The 18699-nt window shown below is 47.4% G+C and overlaps 1 protein-coding gene across 1 annotated transcript in view; it reads right to left on the reverse strand.

Annotated features, from left to right (window-relative positions):
* RPS6KC1 (ribosomal protein S6 kinase C1) overlaps positions 1-18699 on the reverse strand; it is a 166717-nt gene that overhangs the window by 2912 nt on the left and 145106 nt on the right. Inside the window, exons 14-15 of the mRNA XM_083175184.1 lie at positions 13099-13181; positions 7267-7362 (exon numbers count right to left, since the gene is read on the reverse strand). Of these exons, the coding sequence (XP_083031310.1) occupies positions 7267-7362; positions 13099-13181 (179 nt within the window). The remainder of the gene's footprint in view (positions 1-7266; positions 7363-13098; positions 13182-18699) is intronic.

The raw sequence follows: 18699 nt of genomic DNA on the forward strand, positions 1-18699 counted from the left end.
CTCCTAACTGTCATTGTTCAAACACAGCCTGTGACATGGCACCTAAGAGCTGATTGGCTGGTGGTTTATCACTCTCCATGTTATCACTTTTTGAAGCTTAGTACATGTGGCCCTAAATCACAGTAGGACTGTCAATAAATATAAAACATAGTAGAAAGTCTGTAAAGAGGCCAAGTTCCCAGGCATCCTGCACTGGATAATAAGGAAGGGGCGAGTATTGTCAGAATAGGAAATATGTCCCTTTATTTATCACCAGTTATCTATATGGCGCACACATATACTGCAGCGCTGTACACAGATTATATTACCTACTATATGGGCACACTAGAGTTCATTTTCATTAGGAGCCAAATAACCCACCAGTATATTTTTGGATTTATTTTATTTATTTACAGTTTCTTATACAGATTGTGGATTTTAGAAAACGGGAGTACCCACAGAAAACCCACATGGAGAACATGCAAACTCCACACGGTTAGGCAGTCAAGCACAGGACCTGCAGGAGTACAGTGGGGCAGCAATACTCACCTTTACTCCAACTGTGCTAGAATGCTAGAAGTTGTATGGTTGCAGAAATCTGAAGATGCCAAACTGTTCTCACACTTTATGGTAACAAGGGATCCAATGAAAGCCGCAACATTACCGCACACACACCGGGGTATTACCAGCTGTCCAGCGGTGAAGAAGCTGGACGGAGAGTTTTCGCCAGCTGAAGCGCAATCAATGTCCCGGGCTTCGGAAAAAGGGGGAACCTCTACTATAGGGGGCAGAATATTCATTTGTGTATCCGCTGACGGAAGACGGTGCCATTCCCAGCGGCAGAGAGCTACAGACCCGATTCCTAAGCCTGATATTACGCTCACTGAAATATTTCACGTTTTACCGATAAATATCTCCGATTCCCATGATAGTATGTAAATCCCCTCCGAAGGATCCACGCTGGCTTAATAAAGGGGGCTAAAAAACAGTAGGCATGTCTACCGCGCATAGGCGCTGTTGTGGAGTACCCATAAGCAACCATTGCATATGTAATAAGCTGCACTTGCAAGACACAATTGTTTTTGAAGTGTAATTGCAGCAAAAAGTTGCAAATCTCCCCCCCCCCCCCTACGTAATTGCCCCTATCGCACAAACTGCTGCGCTACCTCCAGCGCGGCGATCTCCGGGGAGCCCGCGTCCTTACATCTCCCTTAGAACAGATCGCCAGGGTTCCCACATGTGATGTGTAGAGAGGAGGATGTATTGTGACAAGTGCGAGGAAGACAAAATGGGACACGGCTGCCATCAGAGAGAATTTGTAAAACACAGATGTCTGAAATGATCCCATCTCTAATAGGGGAACGAACACAGATCATCAGGACCCCCACCTCCCCCTCCCCCCTGCCACCATCAGCCCCCTGCATATCTATGAAAGCCAAAAACCTGCTCTAGGCACCGCAGCAGAGAACGGCACAGGGAATTCTTTGCCCTTATTCTTCTCTTCCCAATGCCAGCCCTGTCAAGATGCGGAAGGGAACGAGCCAAGATCAGGAGCAGAATGCTGACTCCGGTAAAGGCACCTGAAATGGAGGCAGTGTCTTCAGAAGTTCAATGTCAAACAGGCCTCGCGAATGACAACATTTGGCTTTTTTAAATATTTCATCTGCGAGGCGCCGCATTTCACTGGGGGCGGGAGGCATCTCCAAACCAGCTGTTCAAAAAGTGAGCGAAGCTGGAGAAACGATCAAATCCATTTATTTTACACCGCAACTTCAATTGATCATTTGATGCAGAATTCTAAACAAACAGCAGCCGGCAGCAGAATAATGATCCAGCGGATAACGCGGCGCCGGCGCTCGGAGAGGAGGACGCCTCAAAGTGCTGCAACTTAAGAAGAGTTTTCAACACTTGTGCCTCTACTATAGTCCCAATAAAGTCCTGGAGGCCTGCAGCAGCAAATGCTGAGACACAAAAGCTATTGCAGAAGACATTGTTCTGGGGGCTTACACTGCAGATACCAACTTCTATATAGAACAAATGGGGGGGTTGTCACTGGACTATGGGGTACAGAGCTTCCTTTAGAATGTTGCCACTTTACATTTTACATTTCAGGCATGTTTTGAATCAGATTCAGACTCTTCATTCAAGAACATTTATTATAAGTATTCTATGGCTTCATCTAATGTACAAATCCCGCACCCTAACCACCTCTCATCCTAACAGCATAACCCTTAATGTTCCCATTGGCAACCTAACCGTCCCCTGCCCTATGCAACCTAACCACTCGTACTGACCTTTTCATATTGTCACCATTTTGACCTGTCGGGATCCCACAGCTCGTAGTCCAATGGTCAAAACTGTGAAGGTCCTGCCTCTTGGTTGAAAATCACAGATCTTGGAAACAAACCGTCCAGCTCTAGAGTGTATTACAGTTCCAGTGCAGCTAATGTACATCTCCGAGATACCAAAAGTATCCAATTAGTTCTTGGAGACATACCGATGAGTTGTCTGGTCAAGTTATTTGAGAGGGGTTTGTTTTAAAACACCAAAAACGCTCAACCACAAAAGTATAGACCATAATTTCTAGGACTCTCATGGGCTGATGTCTATCTGAAAGTCAACTGATGCCTTTCCATTCTGGTCCTCAGAAGAAGTCACTCATCTGTGGAGTGTAGGACAGCAGACACCTCTAATGGTCAGTCTCTCGAACTAGACTGGGTTTTTGGATTTCAATAATCCTTGTGTTGGACTCTAGCGTATTTGACGGTGCATCCAAATCAAGGTTGGACACTCTGTTTTGATCAAGAGATTGTCGGGATAGGGGATGATTATTACACTTCTAGACTTCAAGGAAGCAGACAAGACAGCAAATGTTTTGGTGAAATCCCTTCAAGCCATCTCTCCACCAAAAGGCAGATCCTGAGATTGAAATTGTTGGGTCAGATCTACGGATCTGAGAAAGCCTTACTGAGCCAGACTGGAACATGCAATGAAGCACGTGTGACATCCTTTGATGTCTGTACTCATCCCATGTCATGCATTGCTAATGAATCTCAATAATTCCAGTATCAACCGTCCCTCCAAACAGGGAGATCTATATCGTTTTAATTATGAATCAAAAACAGGTTTAAATAGAAACCAACCCCAACTGTGTTCTACTGGTGCTGGGATAAACCACATTTGGGCCCTTATTCAGATCTGATCCCTGTCAGATTCAGTCTGAGGTGAATTACTGACAGGAATGGCTGCATCACTCAGACCTGCAGGAGAAGTGACAGAAATGGCTGTACCTGTCACCAATATGTTCACCTTGCCAAAGATGGAGGAGGAGGCTGTTCTCTTCTTTTCTGTACCATCATCTGCTGCCGCTGACACAGAATTGCACTAACGGGCACCCTGTGAAAGAGTGCGTGTGGCGGTGCCATATCAAATCCTGCCGCAAGAAGGTGAGCCTCATGGCGGGGCATTGGTTCCTGGGTGCCGCTTATCCTTCCTCACCTTGATTAGATTAATCTATTCCTGCGCAGAGGAGATGACATCTATTGATTATTGTGAGCGACAGCTGCAGATATCCAATAAAACTGCGGTCCTCTACAATCATTGGATGCGGGAGGCCTGCACCGTGGACCTTATGGCGCAGCCCCAGCGGCGTATTGGCGGTCCCGGGAAGATTGTGGAGGTCCATGAAAGTTTGTTCGTGAAACGAAAAAGTAATGTTGGACGTACGCTGCCTCAGCAATGGATCTTTGGAGGCATTTCAAGGGAAAGTGGTGAGTGCTTCGTTACTATGGTGCCAAAACGGGATTTCATCAGACCGGGCACAACAATTTTTTCAGATTGCTGGCGGGCCTACAGTACCGAGCAGTTGGAACAGGCTGTGATATCAACATGCTGGAGTAAATCTTTGTATAACTGTGTGGACCAGGACACAGGTGTGCACACACAGAACATTGAGCGCCGGGTGGGATCCCGACAGTCATAAACACCCACAAAGAAAAGAAGTATCCTTAAGGATGCGCTGAGGACCAAATCATTTCATACATAATAATTAACTTTTAATGTTATTCTCATAAAAAGTCTCATATAGAAGAGAGACCTGATTTTTCTTGATGTGGTGAAATATTAAAAGATAGATTGTGAATAAAGAGATGAACATCTACGTGAAATTTATTAAGAAGAAGAAAGAGAGGAATACAAAATGTGTGTGTATGAGTCTATGATTTCAATATTTCTCACTTTGTAGTGCCATATCATAGATCTCAATAAATTGTTGCCCTGTTTTATTCAATTGGAATTAATTTCCTTTTTACACTGTATTCCTGCCTATATGTATTATTAGGGCTTATTTTACTCACTGGACATAACTTTTAATGTACAGAGGAGATTCCTTACTCCTAGAAGTCCAATAATGCGAGTAGCCCTTCAAGTCGTGATCCCGACTGTCAAAACGCAGACAGCCGGGTGGCCCTCGTGAGGGTCCACGACCCCCATAGAGGAAGAATAGAATAGGTGGCTCTTGCCCGCAGCGTGGCGAGCGCTCGCCATGCTGTCTGACTCCAGGCAGTCGGGATCCTGACGTCGGGATAATGACTGTCGGGGTCCCAACTGTCGGATTCCCGTACCACACCCTGAGCGCCTGTGGGGCTCATGCAAATGGTGCAACAAGCACCAAAGAGGCACAGCACGCCACCATTTACAGTCCAACTTGCAGCAATTCATGTGGCAGAAGACTCTGGGTGCACATAACGCATTTGAGCTCATCCTTCGCGCACTTTCGCTGCTTCCTAAGGCAGACTGACTATTTTATAAAGTTTTCTTGTTCATTATTTGTTCTTATTAATGTTGTTCTACTTGATTTATTGTTAATATTGTAATTATTTATTGTGATTAATGTGATTTAATTATTTAATATGATATTTAATTATTATTTATTAAGTAAATTCCAGTTAATCGTTAATACATGTCGTCATTACTGTATCAGATGTATGGTATGGCTGGTGTGAATGTGTTCCTAAAACGCCCCCCACTATCCACGTCACACTGACGTCACACGCATTATCCGTCCTCCCCACCTTTTCATACTCCCACTATCCACGTCGGCGTGGAGTTGATTTTATATAGTGTGGCGAGCGCAGCGTGCCCCCGAGCCCAAAGCATGGCGAGCGCAGCGAGCCCCACGAGGGGACGCGGAATACATGTAAAGTAATCCGTGTCCCCTCACGGGGCTCGCTGCGCCCGCTACGCTTCGGGGTGACGTGGATAGTGGGGGTGTGAAAAATACAATTGCATCACATATACATATACACTAGGGGGTTTTGTGGTAAATCGCAACACACAGAAAATCGCATGCAATCGCATTCGATTTTGGTTGTAATGCGATGCGATCGGCGGCCAGTGTGCAGTGAATAAATTAACTAGTGAGATCACATCGCATTCATCGCATGCCACGAAAATGTGCCATGCGATGCGATTTCACTACGCAGAATAGCCCACTAAGAAAGTTGCGTAGTGGGTTTCGTGCTAGTACACAAGTACCCAAATTTGTTTGGAAAATGGGCAAAACCATGTGCACTGCAGGTGGGGCAGATGTGCAGAGAGAGTTAGATTTGGGTGCGGTGAGTTGAAACTGAAATCCAAATTGCAGTGTAAAAATAATGCAGCCAATATTTACCCTGCACAGAAACAAAATAACTCACACAAATCTAACTCTCTCTGCACATGTTACATCTGCCCCACCTGCAGTGCACATGGTTCTGCCCATTTTCCAAACAAATTTGTACTGCGATCAGATCTGAATAAGGGCCACGGTGTGAGCAATGTGTGAGTGGCCTGGAACTGTACAGGGGACACATAGGAGGAACAATCGTGAAACATTGACAAGGAGATTGCGGATATATCTGTGGCCCCACCACACCTAGCAATCTGATAATGAAGTAATGGGTCACTGACCCTGGCGAGGTTGCAGATGGGCTTCCACTGCAGTCTCTGCTATGTGGCCAGAAAGCTGGATATGCAGAGTGATGGTCTCTGGGCATTGCTGACCCATGGCCAAATCGCCTCTCAGAGAAGCACCAGAGATAAGAATGGACTCATATTCCTGACCAGCTGCAGAGACCAAGGAAGATCTACCTGGAACTTCGGTTAGAATTTGGTCTATTAGTTGCTCATCAATTTATCTAATAGCAGAAGAGTTAGGGAAGGTGAAACTTCTACCCCATGCTGTCCTTGAGGAGATCAAAGAAACCCTTAAAATTAGGTTCTTCTTTACCCAACGATCTTCTTGAGAAGAGAACTCAGATATAGACACTCCCCAGAAGGTACCAGTGATAAACCCTGCTAGTGACTACCGTATAAAGGAGATCAAGCAGCAGCCTATCAGCTCCCACTGTAGCTGCCATGTTCTGCCTCCATTTGAAAAAATGACAGTTAGGGGCCGGTTGGATGGTACTTGACCTCTCTCCACTTTACCACTCTCCAAGGCTTAGTACATAAGTTCTGACTGAGACCCATTTGCCTGACTGCGAATTTGCAGCAGGAGTACTTATCGATCTATTGCGTCTGGATTGTAATGCTCATGCGTGATGTCATTCTGCGATAATGCAAACAACGGCTTTTCATCACAAGCTGATTGACAGGTGGCTGCTGTTTGGAGGAGGGACCCAGCCGTCCCCTGGGAGTGTTCAGAGAGAACCCAGGCGTTTAAAGTAAGAAACCTCTGACGTCAGCACCAGCCCGAATCTACCGTGAATCATCGCAGCGGCGAGTAAGTTACAGGCTACTCGCCCGCTGTACACAAGGGGGGAGGGGACCCTGGATGGTGGCGTGATTGCGAATGGATTTGAAATTTCTCACACAGCTGCAGCTGTGCACGGGAGCGGGATTTCACTCTGGCGGGACGGTGGCTATATGATTGCTGGGCTCAGAATTAGGACCATAGACTGTTATGTCTGGGAAGCAGTTTTGTGGCTGACTGCTCCGTCCATTGTGTCTAATACTAGCGCTATATACTTACAGGAAACGGTAGTAAAATGTGATTGATTATATTAGCTGGAAGTAAACAGGGTGGTCTCCAAGATTTACTCTCGGCAAGAACATCAAGTGTACTGTAGATAGGCACTGAGCACGTTAGTGACACCATGTGTGGTGCACCAGTATCCTGGGGTTGTGTTACTTGCACTTGGGAGGTCCGGGTTGTGGCTGTTCTGTTGCTCGCAATGCATGCAGTGTGTTGTGCAATGAATGCAGCACAGTGAGGGGGGGGGGGGGGGGGGTTGAGAGACACGTTACCTGCTGAATGAGAGACCGCGCTTCTTTGGACACATATTCGGGCAGGTTGAGGGATGTGTGGGTGCTGATTCCTGCTGGGTGACAATCCACCAGAGCCTGCCGGGATGAAAGCACAAATTAGCCGCCATGTCTGTATAAAGTCACATTTATGTTCTCAAATACGAATGTCATTTCCAGTACAGATGTGTCCGCGTACATTTAAGGGGTATTCAATCTGTGATGATATCTCCACCGGGGGGCACTCACCTATTCAACAGCACTGAAGACTTTCAGACTCGTCAAATCTGAATTGTCGGACACGTACGGTAATTGTCGAATTCGCTGCAGATTCCAACAATTTAGCGACCGTTTCCGACTAAACGCGGACGTTCCAACACAACAGTCAGAACATTGAATACCGACTACCGAGTTACAGTCTGAATAGGTCGAAAACACACGTGAATCAATTCCCGACAGTCCAATTCGGGATTCACTGCCCCCTGTAAGACTCTACTCTGCAAGTTTCTGCAACACGTATTTTCCTGTAATGGATCCCTTTCTTACTGGTGCTGGGAGGATTACATATTCTACTCAATGAATGCAAAAATGTCCTAAAGTATGTCACAATGAGTGCCGACAGCAGCAAGCCACAGACCGAGAGTTATATAGTGGGAGGAGCAGGGTCCCCAGCAGCACAGAGTATGTCAGGAGATGGGTGATGTGTCAGTGAGGACAGGGCTGCATGTGACAGGGACAGTGACATGATGTGAGGAGGGGAATGGAGGCAGCAGGAAGCCACAGACTGACAGTTATATAGTGGGAGGAGCTGGGTCCCCAGCAGCACAGAGTATATCAGGAGATGAGTGATGTGTCAGTGAGGACAGGGCTGCATGTGACAGGGGCAGTGACATGATGTGAGGAGGGGAATGGAGGCAGCAGGAAGCCACAGACTGACAGTTATATAGTGGGAGGAGCTGGGTCCCCAGCAGCACAGAGTATATCAGGAGATAAGTGATGTGTCAGTGAGGACAGGGCTGCATGTGACAGGGGCAGTGACATGATGTGAGGAGAGGAATGGGGGCAGCAGGAAGTCACAGACTGAGAGTTATATAGTGGGAGGTGCAGGGTCCCCAGCAGCACAGAGTATAACAGGAGATGAGTGATGTGTCAGTGAGGACAGGGCTGCATGTGACAGGGGCAGTGACATGATGTGAGGAGAGGAATGGAGGCAGCAGGAAGCCACAGACTGAGAGTTATATAGTGGGAGGAGCAGGGTCCCCAGCAGCACAGAGTATATCAGGAGATGTGTGATGTGTCAGTGAGGACAGGGCTGCATGTCACAGGGGCAGTGACATGATGTGAGGAGGGGAATGGAGGCAGCAGGAAGCCACAGACAGGGAGTTATATAGTGGGAGGAGCCGGCTCCCCAGCAGCACAGAGTATATCAGGAGATGAGTGATGAATCAGTGAGGACAGGGCTGCATGTGACAGGGGCAGTGATGTGAGGAGAGGAATGGAGGCAGCAGGCAGCCACAGGCTGAGAGTTATATAGTGGGAGGAGCATGGTCCCCAGCAGCACAGAGTATATCAGGAGATGAGTGATGTGTCAGTGAGGACAGGGCTGCATGTGACAGGGGCAGTGAGATGATGTGAGGAGGGGAATGGAGGCAGCAGGAAGCCACAGGCTGAGAGTTATATAGTGGGAGGAGCAGGGTCCCCAGCAGAACAGAGTATATCAGGAGATGGGTGATGTGTCAGTGAGGACAGGGCTGCATGTGACAGGGGTAGTGACATGATGTGAGGAGAGGAATGGAGGCAGCATGAAGCCACAGGCTGAGAGTTATATAGTGGGAGGAGCAGGGTCCCCAGCAGCAGACAGTAGCGATATTTGTAGCTATGAAGCTGCTACAAGCTGATTGGTTGGCCTTTAAACTCTGCATTATCTCTCTCTCCAAGTTGGATAAATCTCTGCCAATAATGTGATACATTTAGAAATGTTGCATTTTATAAATGAATGCGCCACACTTCCTCCGCTGTATCATCCCTGCACTATCAGTTCTGGCATGACGTGCTACATACATGTTGGTGCATACAGTTTCTTACAGAGTAGGACAAATGCCGGCAAGAACAGACCTAGGAGGCGGCATGCATGATAAATCTGATAACCTTAACTTTCATCTTCTGTCCCTATATATCAGAGGTTACCCAGAAATAGCCGGGAACCTGCTGGTACAGCCGAAATGTGAAATGTGTAATGTAAGATACTTCCTATGCATGACTGTAAATGCTTTCCAAGCAATAATATTTAACCGTGTGCTGCTGCTGCACCCTCCAGTAAGGAGTAAGGATATGGTACAAGGATCTCTATAGGGGCCCCAGAACACAAACCGGACTGCCGGGGCCGGTGCACTTGTTTCCGCATGTGAAGACCTTTGTTGCATTTTCCCGTTTCCTCTGCTTGTCGCTGTTATTACGGCTATATATATATATATATATATATATATATATATATATATATATATATATATATATACACGGTTATATATATAAGTAACTTCATAAATAAACTAAGAGACTGATTAAGTAGTTGTAATACAAGGGGGCAGGCTTGTACTGGCCCGGCGGGGGACTGGTGGATTCACCGGTAGGCCCCGCCCACTTTTTGAATGAGGTAGACGTGGAGGAGCGTCAGAGTCAGAGTGGAGGAGCCGGGTAGGGATGGCAATCGTTGCCTTTGCCATCGATGGTTGCAATCGAAGACAAATGTGTAACTGACCATCGATAGTGTATAACTATTCAATGGATGACCATCAATGTTTTTACATATCGATGGTCATCCATTTTCTTTGTGGGACAATCAAAATACAGGGGCGGGGCTTCATGAGTGTCGGGGGGCGGAGCTATGCTCCATGTCCCAGCCCCTTGGGGAAAAAGCAAAAATAAAAATAATTTGTTTAAGCTTGACATCGATTGTGGGAAACCATTTGGTTCTCCCCCTATAGATGGCAAAGCTATTTTACATCGGCCATAAACCATCGATGATTTCTAGTCATGGATGGTCGATGGCCATCCCTAGAGCTGGGAACAGCGGCAGCAGGACGGCAGGGAATGAGTGAAGAGAAACCCCCAGCGGATGGCATTGGATGGACAGACTGATGTCATCATGTCTGCTGCATCATGACATCACACACTGTCCCGCCCCGTGTCGTGAAGTCGCACATCTAACCTGACACGCGGCGTGTTGTCACACGCCGGACACCTCCCGATGGGCCCTTACCCTCCTAGACTAACACTGCGAGGGGGTACCTAAAAGTAACCGGAATCATGTTCTAGAGGACAGGGCACTTGTCACACGGGCAGGAGCCACTAAATGAATGTGTGCGGGACCCTTCTGAAATCAGTATGCCCAGCGACGTTGCGGGTGAAGGTAGCGTTGGAGTCATGGTTTTTTTTTATTTGTTTTACAACAAGTTATTCAATCTTTCTCCGATTTTTCTAATGGCTGATTTACACGAGGCGCCGCTGCAAAGTTTTGTTTTCCTTGTGGGAAAATATGCGGCAAAATCGAAATCTCAAGTTTACAAACGGTTTTCACGTTTCATCCGAGGTCAAATGTCAATTGATGATATCAAATAACCTTCAAACGCCCCGAACTGATGGAAATATGACAATAATTTGTCAAGCCATCCTAGAAGATCTCAACGCACCATTGTGCATAATTTGTACCCCACGGTCAAATGGCCAACCCAAGATTTTATTTGGAAGTTTTGAGAAGGTTGCATCACTATTTAAGGAAGACAGGTTCAGTGTTTGGGGCAAAGACTTATCTGGTTCTTCCATCATGACAATGCACCTCTCCACATATCGCTGAGAGTTAGGTGTTTTATAACCAAAAAGGACATAACACCTTTGCCTCACCCATCGTATTCACCCGATCTCACCCCTTGTGTGTCTCAATGCAGGCAGGAGGATTGCTTGGATCCCCCTGGCACTGCCTGACATACCACCATGCATGTTACCAGACCATTCGCACCCCACCACCGATATAATACACGGGTTTATCTTCTTAGCCAATGAGGAGCTGCAACTGGATTCAGGAGGACCATATCCATATGGAGGAAAGGGATGTAGACCAGGGGTATACAACCTGCGGCACTGCAACTGCTGTGGAACTACACATTCCAGCAAGCCCTGCCACAGTTTTAACATGCTCATCGTTTTAGTGCACCAGTATTCTGGGGCCCATCGTTTTAGTGCTCCATTATTCTGGGGCCCATCGTTTTAGTGCGCCATTATTCTGGGGCCCATCTTTTTAGTGCGCCATTATTCTGGGGCCCATCGTTTTAGTGCGCCATTATTCTGGGGCCCATCGTTTTAGCGCACCATTATTCTAGGGCCCGTCATTTTAGCGCACCATTATTCTAGGGCCCGTCATTTTAGCGCACCATTATTCTGGGGCCCATCGTTTTAGCGCACCATTATTCTGGGGCCCATCATTTTAGCGCACCATTATTATAGGGCCCATCATTTCAGCGCACCATTATTCTAGGGCCCATCGTTTCAGCGCACCATTATTCTGGGGCCCATCATTTTAGCACACCATTATTCTGGGGCCCATCATTTTAGCGCACCATTATTCTGGGGCCCATCGTTTCAGCGCACCATTATTCTGGGGCCCATCATTTTAGTACACCATTATTTTGGGGCCCATCATTTTAGTGCACCATTATTCTAGGGCCCATATTTTAGCGCACCATTATTCTAGGGCCCATAATTTCAGCGCGACATTATTCTAGGGCCCATCGTTTCAGCGCACCATTATTCTAGGGCCCATCGTTTCAGCGCACCATTATTCTAGGGCCCATCGTTTCAGCGCACCATTATTCTAGGGCCCATCGTTTCAGCGCACCATTATTCTAGGGCCCATCGTTTCAGCGCACCATTATTCTAGGGCCCATCGTTTCAGCGCACCATTATTCTAGGGCCCATCGTTTCAGCGCACCATTATTCTAGGGCCCATCGTTTCAGCGCACCATTATTCTAGGGCCCATTGTTTCAGCGCACCATTATTCTAGGGCCCATCGTTTCAGCGCACCATTATTCTAGGGCCCATCGTTTCAGCGCACCATTATTCTAGGGCCCATCGTTTTAGCGCACCATTATTCTAGGGCCCATCGTTTCAGTGCACCATTATTCTAGGGCCCATCGTTTCAGTGCACCATTATTCTAGGGCCCATCGTTTCAGCGCACCATTATTCTAGGGCCCATCGTTTCAGCGCACCATTATTCTAGGGCCCATCGTTTCAGCGCACCATTATTCTAGGGCCCATCGTTTCAGCGCACCATTATTCTAGGGCCCATCGTTTCAGCGCACCATTATTCTAGGGCCCATCGTTTCAGTGCACCATTATTCTAGGGCCCATCGTTTCAGCGCACCATTATTCTAGGGCCCATCGTTTCAGCGCACCATTATTCTAGGGCCCATCGTTTCAGCGCACCATTATTCTAGGGCCCATCGTTTCAGCTATTATCTTCTAGAAGGCACTAAATAAATCAGAAATAGAATCCGATTGGTTGCTATGGGCAACATCCCATCTTCATTCGATCTCCCATCTTAGTAATGGTACCCCTTAGTGCGCCACTAAACTCACAGTTTTCACGTGCCTTTGTTTTGGGGACCCGAGCGAATGTACAATATATATTGAACAATAAAGGGGCACAGTGATGGGATAGGAGGACCCCATGTGCTGCTGTAACCCCCCCAGGACAGAACTCTGCAGTGATATATTCTTATGCCAAGCACATGCCAGTCCAGTGTCAGCGTGGGTAGGAGCAGGGCATCCGCAGACCTACCTTCCTTGTGAGAAGCTCAAAGAGAAGTGCGCCGAGGCTCCACCAATCACAGGCCTCCGTCTCCTCCGCTATACCGCCAATCTCTGCAAACAAGAGGTTTACACTCATTACCGGGAAGAAAACTACCGCAGGCAGAAAGCGTCACTGGCGTACGCAGTACTGGCAGACGGACATCACTGGGGCACTACAAGCTTCAGGATAGATATACCGCAGTCTGGGATACTGGCTCCCACCATGTGCCGAGCTGACCCATGTTATTACGGATGATATCTCACATTACTATACATTACACAGATGCAGAATTAGCAGCCGAATAACTGAAAGAATACACAGAATACAGACGTGTGTGGGAATACAGGTCTGATAAACATGATCGCCCTTATACAAATGTGTTCGGAAAATGGGCAAAACCATGTGCACTGCAGGTGGGGCAGATGTAACATGTGCAGAGAGAGTTAAATTTGGCTGGGGTGCACAGAAACAAAACAACTCCCCCAAATCTAACTCTCTCTGCACATGTTACATCTGCCCCACCTGCAATGCACATGGTTTTGTCCATTTTCCAAACAAATTTGTACTGCGATCACATCTGAATAAAGGCCTATATAAAGAGACCATTTACACACACACAGCTCAGCCATGTATGCAATGTACGATCACCCACAAAGATATAGGATAGCCTACAACATTTTATTACAATGAACATTTTGCTGATATTCAGAACGTCGACACTAAACTGGGCTGGCACTTTTATGGGCCTCCTACCAAAACTGAATACCATTTATTTATAATTATATTCTAAGGAACACATTTAAAAAGGGAGCTATCACTACTTAAAAATCTATATCACCACCATTCTGTTATCGACTGTACCCCTGATGAATTTGTTAAGACGAAACGCGTAGGGTTCGAAACCTTCATCTACAACTGTCATGACCAGAATGAATCTGATTAAATATTTTTTTAAATATTGTTTCAATTTTTTTTTTTATCTCATATATTTGGCTACATCTGTCACTCAAGTGTGTCTGGAGCTGTAACGCTGGGTTGTGGACTTCCATCTTAATTTATGATTGTCATCACCTGTTTTAAACAGGGTAATTGATAAGGAAGGTGTTTAAGCACAGGTGATGGTAATCCATAAATTAAGAAGAAAGTCCAGAAACAGAGCAATGTGTCCCTCCTGGAGAGGGTCATGTTGGGAGGTATGTGACCTCCCTCCCTCCCCCCCATTCACGGCATCCCCACGATTAAATGGCACATGCAAAACACTGACATGGCTATGGTCGACAATGAAAAAGGTTGACAAGATTTATTTTTCACTTTTTCAATGTTTTCATATTCATTCTCATGTGTCGACATGGACACCAATGAAGTGCCAGACTTATGTCAACATTTACATGTGTTGACCTTTCTGTGTTGATTTTTTCTTGTGGCGATTCGCGGCACCCCCCGCGACCCCCCTCCCGCGATTTGCAGCACACCCCCCGCAATTCGCGGCACCCCCGGTGACTCCCGCGATTCGCGGCTCCACCCCGTGACACACACCCCCCCTCCTGCGATTTGCGGCACCCCGCGACCCCCCCTCCCACGATTCGCGCCAACCCCCGGCCCCCCCTCCTGTGGTTCACGGTGCCCCCCACGACCCCCCCCTACCGCGATTCCCCACCCCTGACCCCCTCTCCTGTCATTGCGGCAACCCCACGCCCCCGCCACCCACCCTCCCGCGATTCACTGCAACCCCCGCGCCCCTCCCACAATTCGTGGCACCCAAACACCCCCCCCCGCAACCCCCCCTCCCGCAATTCACGGCATCCACCCAAGACCCCTCCTCCCGTGATTCGTGGACACCCCTAACCTCCTCCCTCCCCCCCCCACCCCCGCGCGCGATTCACGGCAACCCCAGGATTAAATGGCAAATGCAAAACACTGGCACGGCTATGGTCGACAATGAAAAAGGTTGACATGAGTTTTTGAAGATTTATTTTTCTTTTTTTGAATGTTTTCATATTCATTCTCATGTGTCGACATGGACACCGATGAAGTGCCACACTTATGTCAACATTTACATGTGTTGAACTTTCTGTGTTGATTTTTTCTTGTGGCGATTCGCGGCACCCCCCGCGACCCCCCTCCCGCGATTTGCAGCACACCCCTCGCGATTCGCGGCACCCCGCGACCCCCTCTCACGATTCGCGCCAACCCCCCGGGCTCCCTCTCCCGCGGTTCACGATGCCCCCCATGACCCCCCCTACCGCGATTCCCCACCCCTGACCCCCCCTCCTGTCATTGCGGCAACCCCCCGCCCCCGCGACCCACCCTCCCGCGATTCACTGCAACCCCCGCGCCCCCCCTCCCACAATTCGCGGCACCCACCCCCCCCGCGACCCCCCCCTCCCGCAATTCACGGCATCCACCCACGACCCCTCCTCCCGATTCGCGGACACCCCTCACCTCCTCCCCCCCCCACCCCCACCCCCGCGCGCGATTCACGGCAACCCCAGGATTAAATGGCACATGCAAAACACTGGCACGGCTATGGTCGACAATGAAAAAGGTTGACATGAGTTTTTGAAGATTTATTTTTCTTTTTTTGAATGTTTTCATATTCATTCTCAAGTGTCGACATGGACACCGATGAAGTGCCACACTTATGTCAACATTTACATGTGTTGAACTTTCTGTGTTGATTTTTTCTTGTAGCAATTTTTTTCCAGTGACAACTATGAACTATGTGCACGTCAACCTACACATCATCAACCAATTCTTTGTATAATATATAACACCTGTTCTGTTTTACTGTAGGTGTTTTAAGTCAGACCTTTTACTGCTACTATTACTGTTTATGTAAATGCATTCTGAATGACAGCAACATCCTACCATCCTTCTACAAGAATATATAACCAACTAGGTGATTCATCACGCCCCGTGCCCCCCCCCCTCCCGCAATTCACGGACCCCCCGCACACCCCCCTCCCGCGATTCGCAACCCCCCCTCGCGCAATTCACGCCCCCTCCCACGCTTTGCGGACCCCCGCCCTCTCCTGCGATTCGCCGACACCTGCGCCCCCCCCCTCCCTTGATTCACAGCACCCCCGTGCCCCTCCCGCAATTCACGGCACCCCTAAGCCCCTCTTTAGTCCCCCCGTATACTCACACACCCCTATCACTACCCAGCTTCCTGCTCTCCTGAACCGTAACTTCCACCACTGGGGAGTCGCTGACGCTGTTTTGCCCACATGCCCCTATCATGCCTCATAGCCCAGCCTCCTGCTCTCATGCACCCGAACTCCCACCCAGTAGGAGGAGACACTGACTAAGGGCCACCATCCTGTACTCCTGTACTGCCACGCTGGACCCTCACCCACTGGCAGAAGCTGCACAGTATCTCCCACCCTCCTCTTTAGTCCCCCTTATGCCCACACACCCCTATCACTACCCAGCCTCCTGTTTTCCTGTGTCGTGACCTCCGCCAGTGGGGAGCCGCTGACTCAGAAACACCCTACTATACTATTGCACACACACACCTAAACAACATGCACACACAGCCCCCCCCCCCCCCCACACCCACAAATGTCACTGTACCATCCACACTATCAATGTACATCTTACTCTGTAACTGCTTTTTAATTAAACAAAACAATACACAGCCCTTCCACATCATATGCTCTCTATTTAACACATTTCACCTATAACTCAAGTTGCAATACAGGCATCTGTCATACAATTCTAACCATATTTCTCATATACAAATGTTCACAAATTAAGGGGGCGCAGCCCCTTACGACGGTGTGAAGAGCGCCCGTAGGGCGCGATGAATCACCTAGTATATATATATTTTATGAATTAAATGTAAAAAAAAATGTTTCATCTTTGCAGTGGCTATTATTCTCAACCCCATGAAGGAATAGTTGTGATTTTATTATTTTATGGTCGCCCAGTAGCGCACTCTGTTTTTTCTCTTTCGCTCTATAATATATAAATATATATATATATAAATATATATATATATATATACATATATATACATATATATACATACACACACACACACACACACACACACACACACACACACACACATATATACCAATATATACACACACACATACACAAACACACACACACATATACATACATACATACATACACATACACATCATTCAGGAGACCTTTGATGAGTAATGAGTAGCAGCGAGATGTTCCTACATCAATTACATGTTCGGGTCAAAGGTCCATGTGCGGAAAAGTGAGGTTTTACTATTTTGTTTTATTTTCCACTAAAGTCTCACCCTAACCTCTGACTGGGCACCGAGCAGGTTTCACAAAGGGACATTTCACCCCCAATGTGTCCCAATGCTGCTGGTTATGAATGAAGTCATTAATGATAACTGTATAGTAGCGTCTGTCCTGCCAGCAGGGATACATCATTGTTTATATGTACAGGAGTAAATACCGTATACGTGCAGCTCACACGCCCACATACAGCTTCTCCGGCTTGGAACGTGTTCAGGGCTCCACGGAAAACACGGATTCCAAACATATTAGCTGTATGTTTACCTATTAATGTTTCACAAGTGCTGGCGCAGTCAGACATGTGCCGGGGGCCGCAATTGGCGTGCATGCTTATACGACGTGCGGCGCGCCCATCACACAAACATCGCGCCATTTATTTACAGTAGGAATAAAACTAGAGACATAAAATCGATACAATCCCAGAAACGATTGTTACTCTGTATTTCCCATCAAATACATAAACATTCATAAAAGTAACAATTCCAATAAATATTTACAATATAAAAGTTATTTTTTATGTCATCAATAAATGTTTCCACAAGGGTTCCGCAGCGGCTAACAATACATAAACATTAGGGTGGCGGAGACCTGGGGTTTGGTGCCATTGTGCAAATAAAGGGATGAAGTTGGCAGAAATCAGGTCGGCAGTCAATAGGTTTTTCACTTTTTTCCCTAAAATAACGTGGTATTTAATATTATCCGAGCCATGTGAGGGGACGCAGTACGCCTATACGGTGACAATGTCGATCTATGACGACACTGACACACACAAAAACGTGAAAAACACAGGTAGACCTATTTCATGTCAACCGTTACCAAGACAACCTATTGTTTGTGTGGAACTTGTGACCATGTCACCCTAAGGTATGTCGACCTATAACCTGTCGAAAGAGAGGAAAAAGCACACGAGGAGAGAGGGCCCTAGAGAGAGGGTTATAATGTATCAAGAACATGTATTCCATAACATGACCGCTAGGGAGGCTGATGGGAATGTCCCAGGGTGTGGAGACGCGGTCACCAGCGTAATTCCCCCTCTATGGAAAACGGTGACTTATTTATAGAACGGCCGGGGTCCTGGGGAGGAACGTGAACACAACTAACCTCTAACACTGAGGCATGTGCACCGCAGATAATACACACACTGCAATCATCAGCGAGAGGAGACAGGTGGATGATGGTCTGGAGATAAGAGGTCCCCCCCTGGGGGGTAACGGGGAAGCAGAGGGCTGTTTGTACAGGAGTGAATCATTTTCATCCTAACTTACTGATAAACTTTCCTCCTCATCCCAATCTGACCCCCCCCCC

Source organism: Crinia signifera, chromosome 3, assembly GCF_055691185.1.
Source record: "Crinia signifera chromosome 3, ASM5569118v1, whole genome shotgun sequence".
Classification (NCBI taxonomy): Eukaryota; Metazoa; Chordata; class Amphibia; order Anura; family Myobatrachidae; genus Crinia; species Crinia signifera.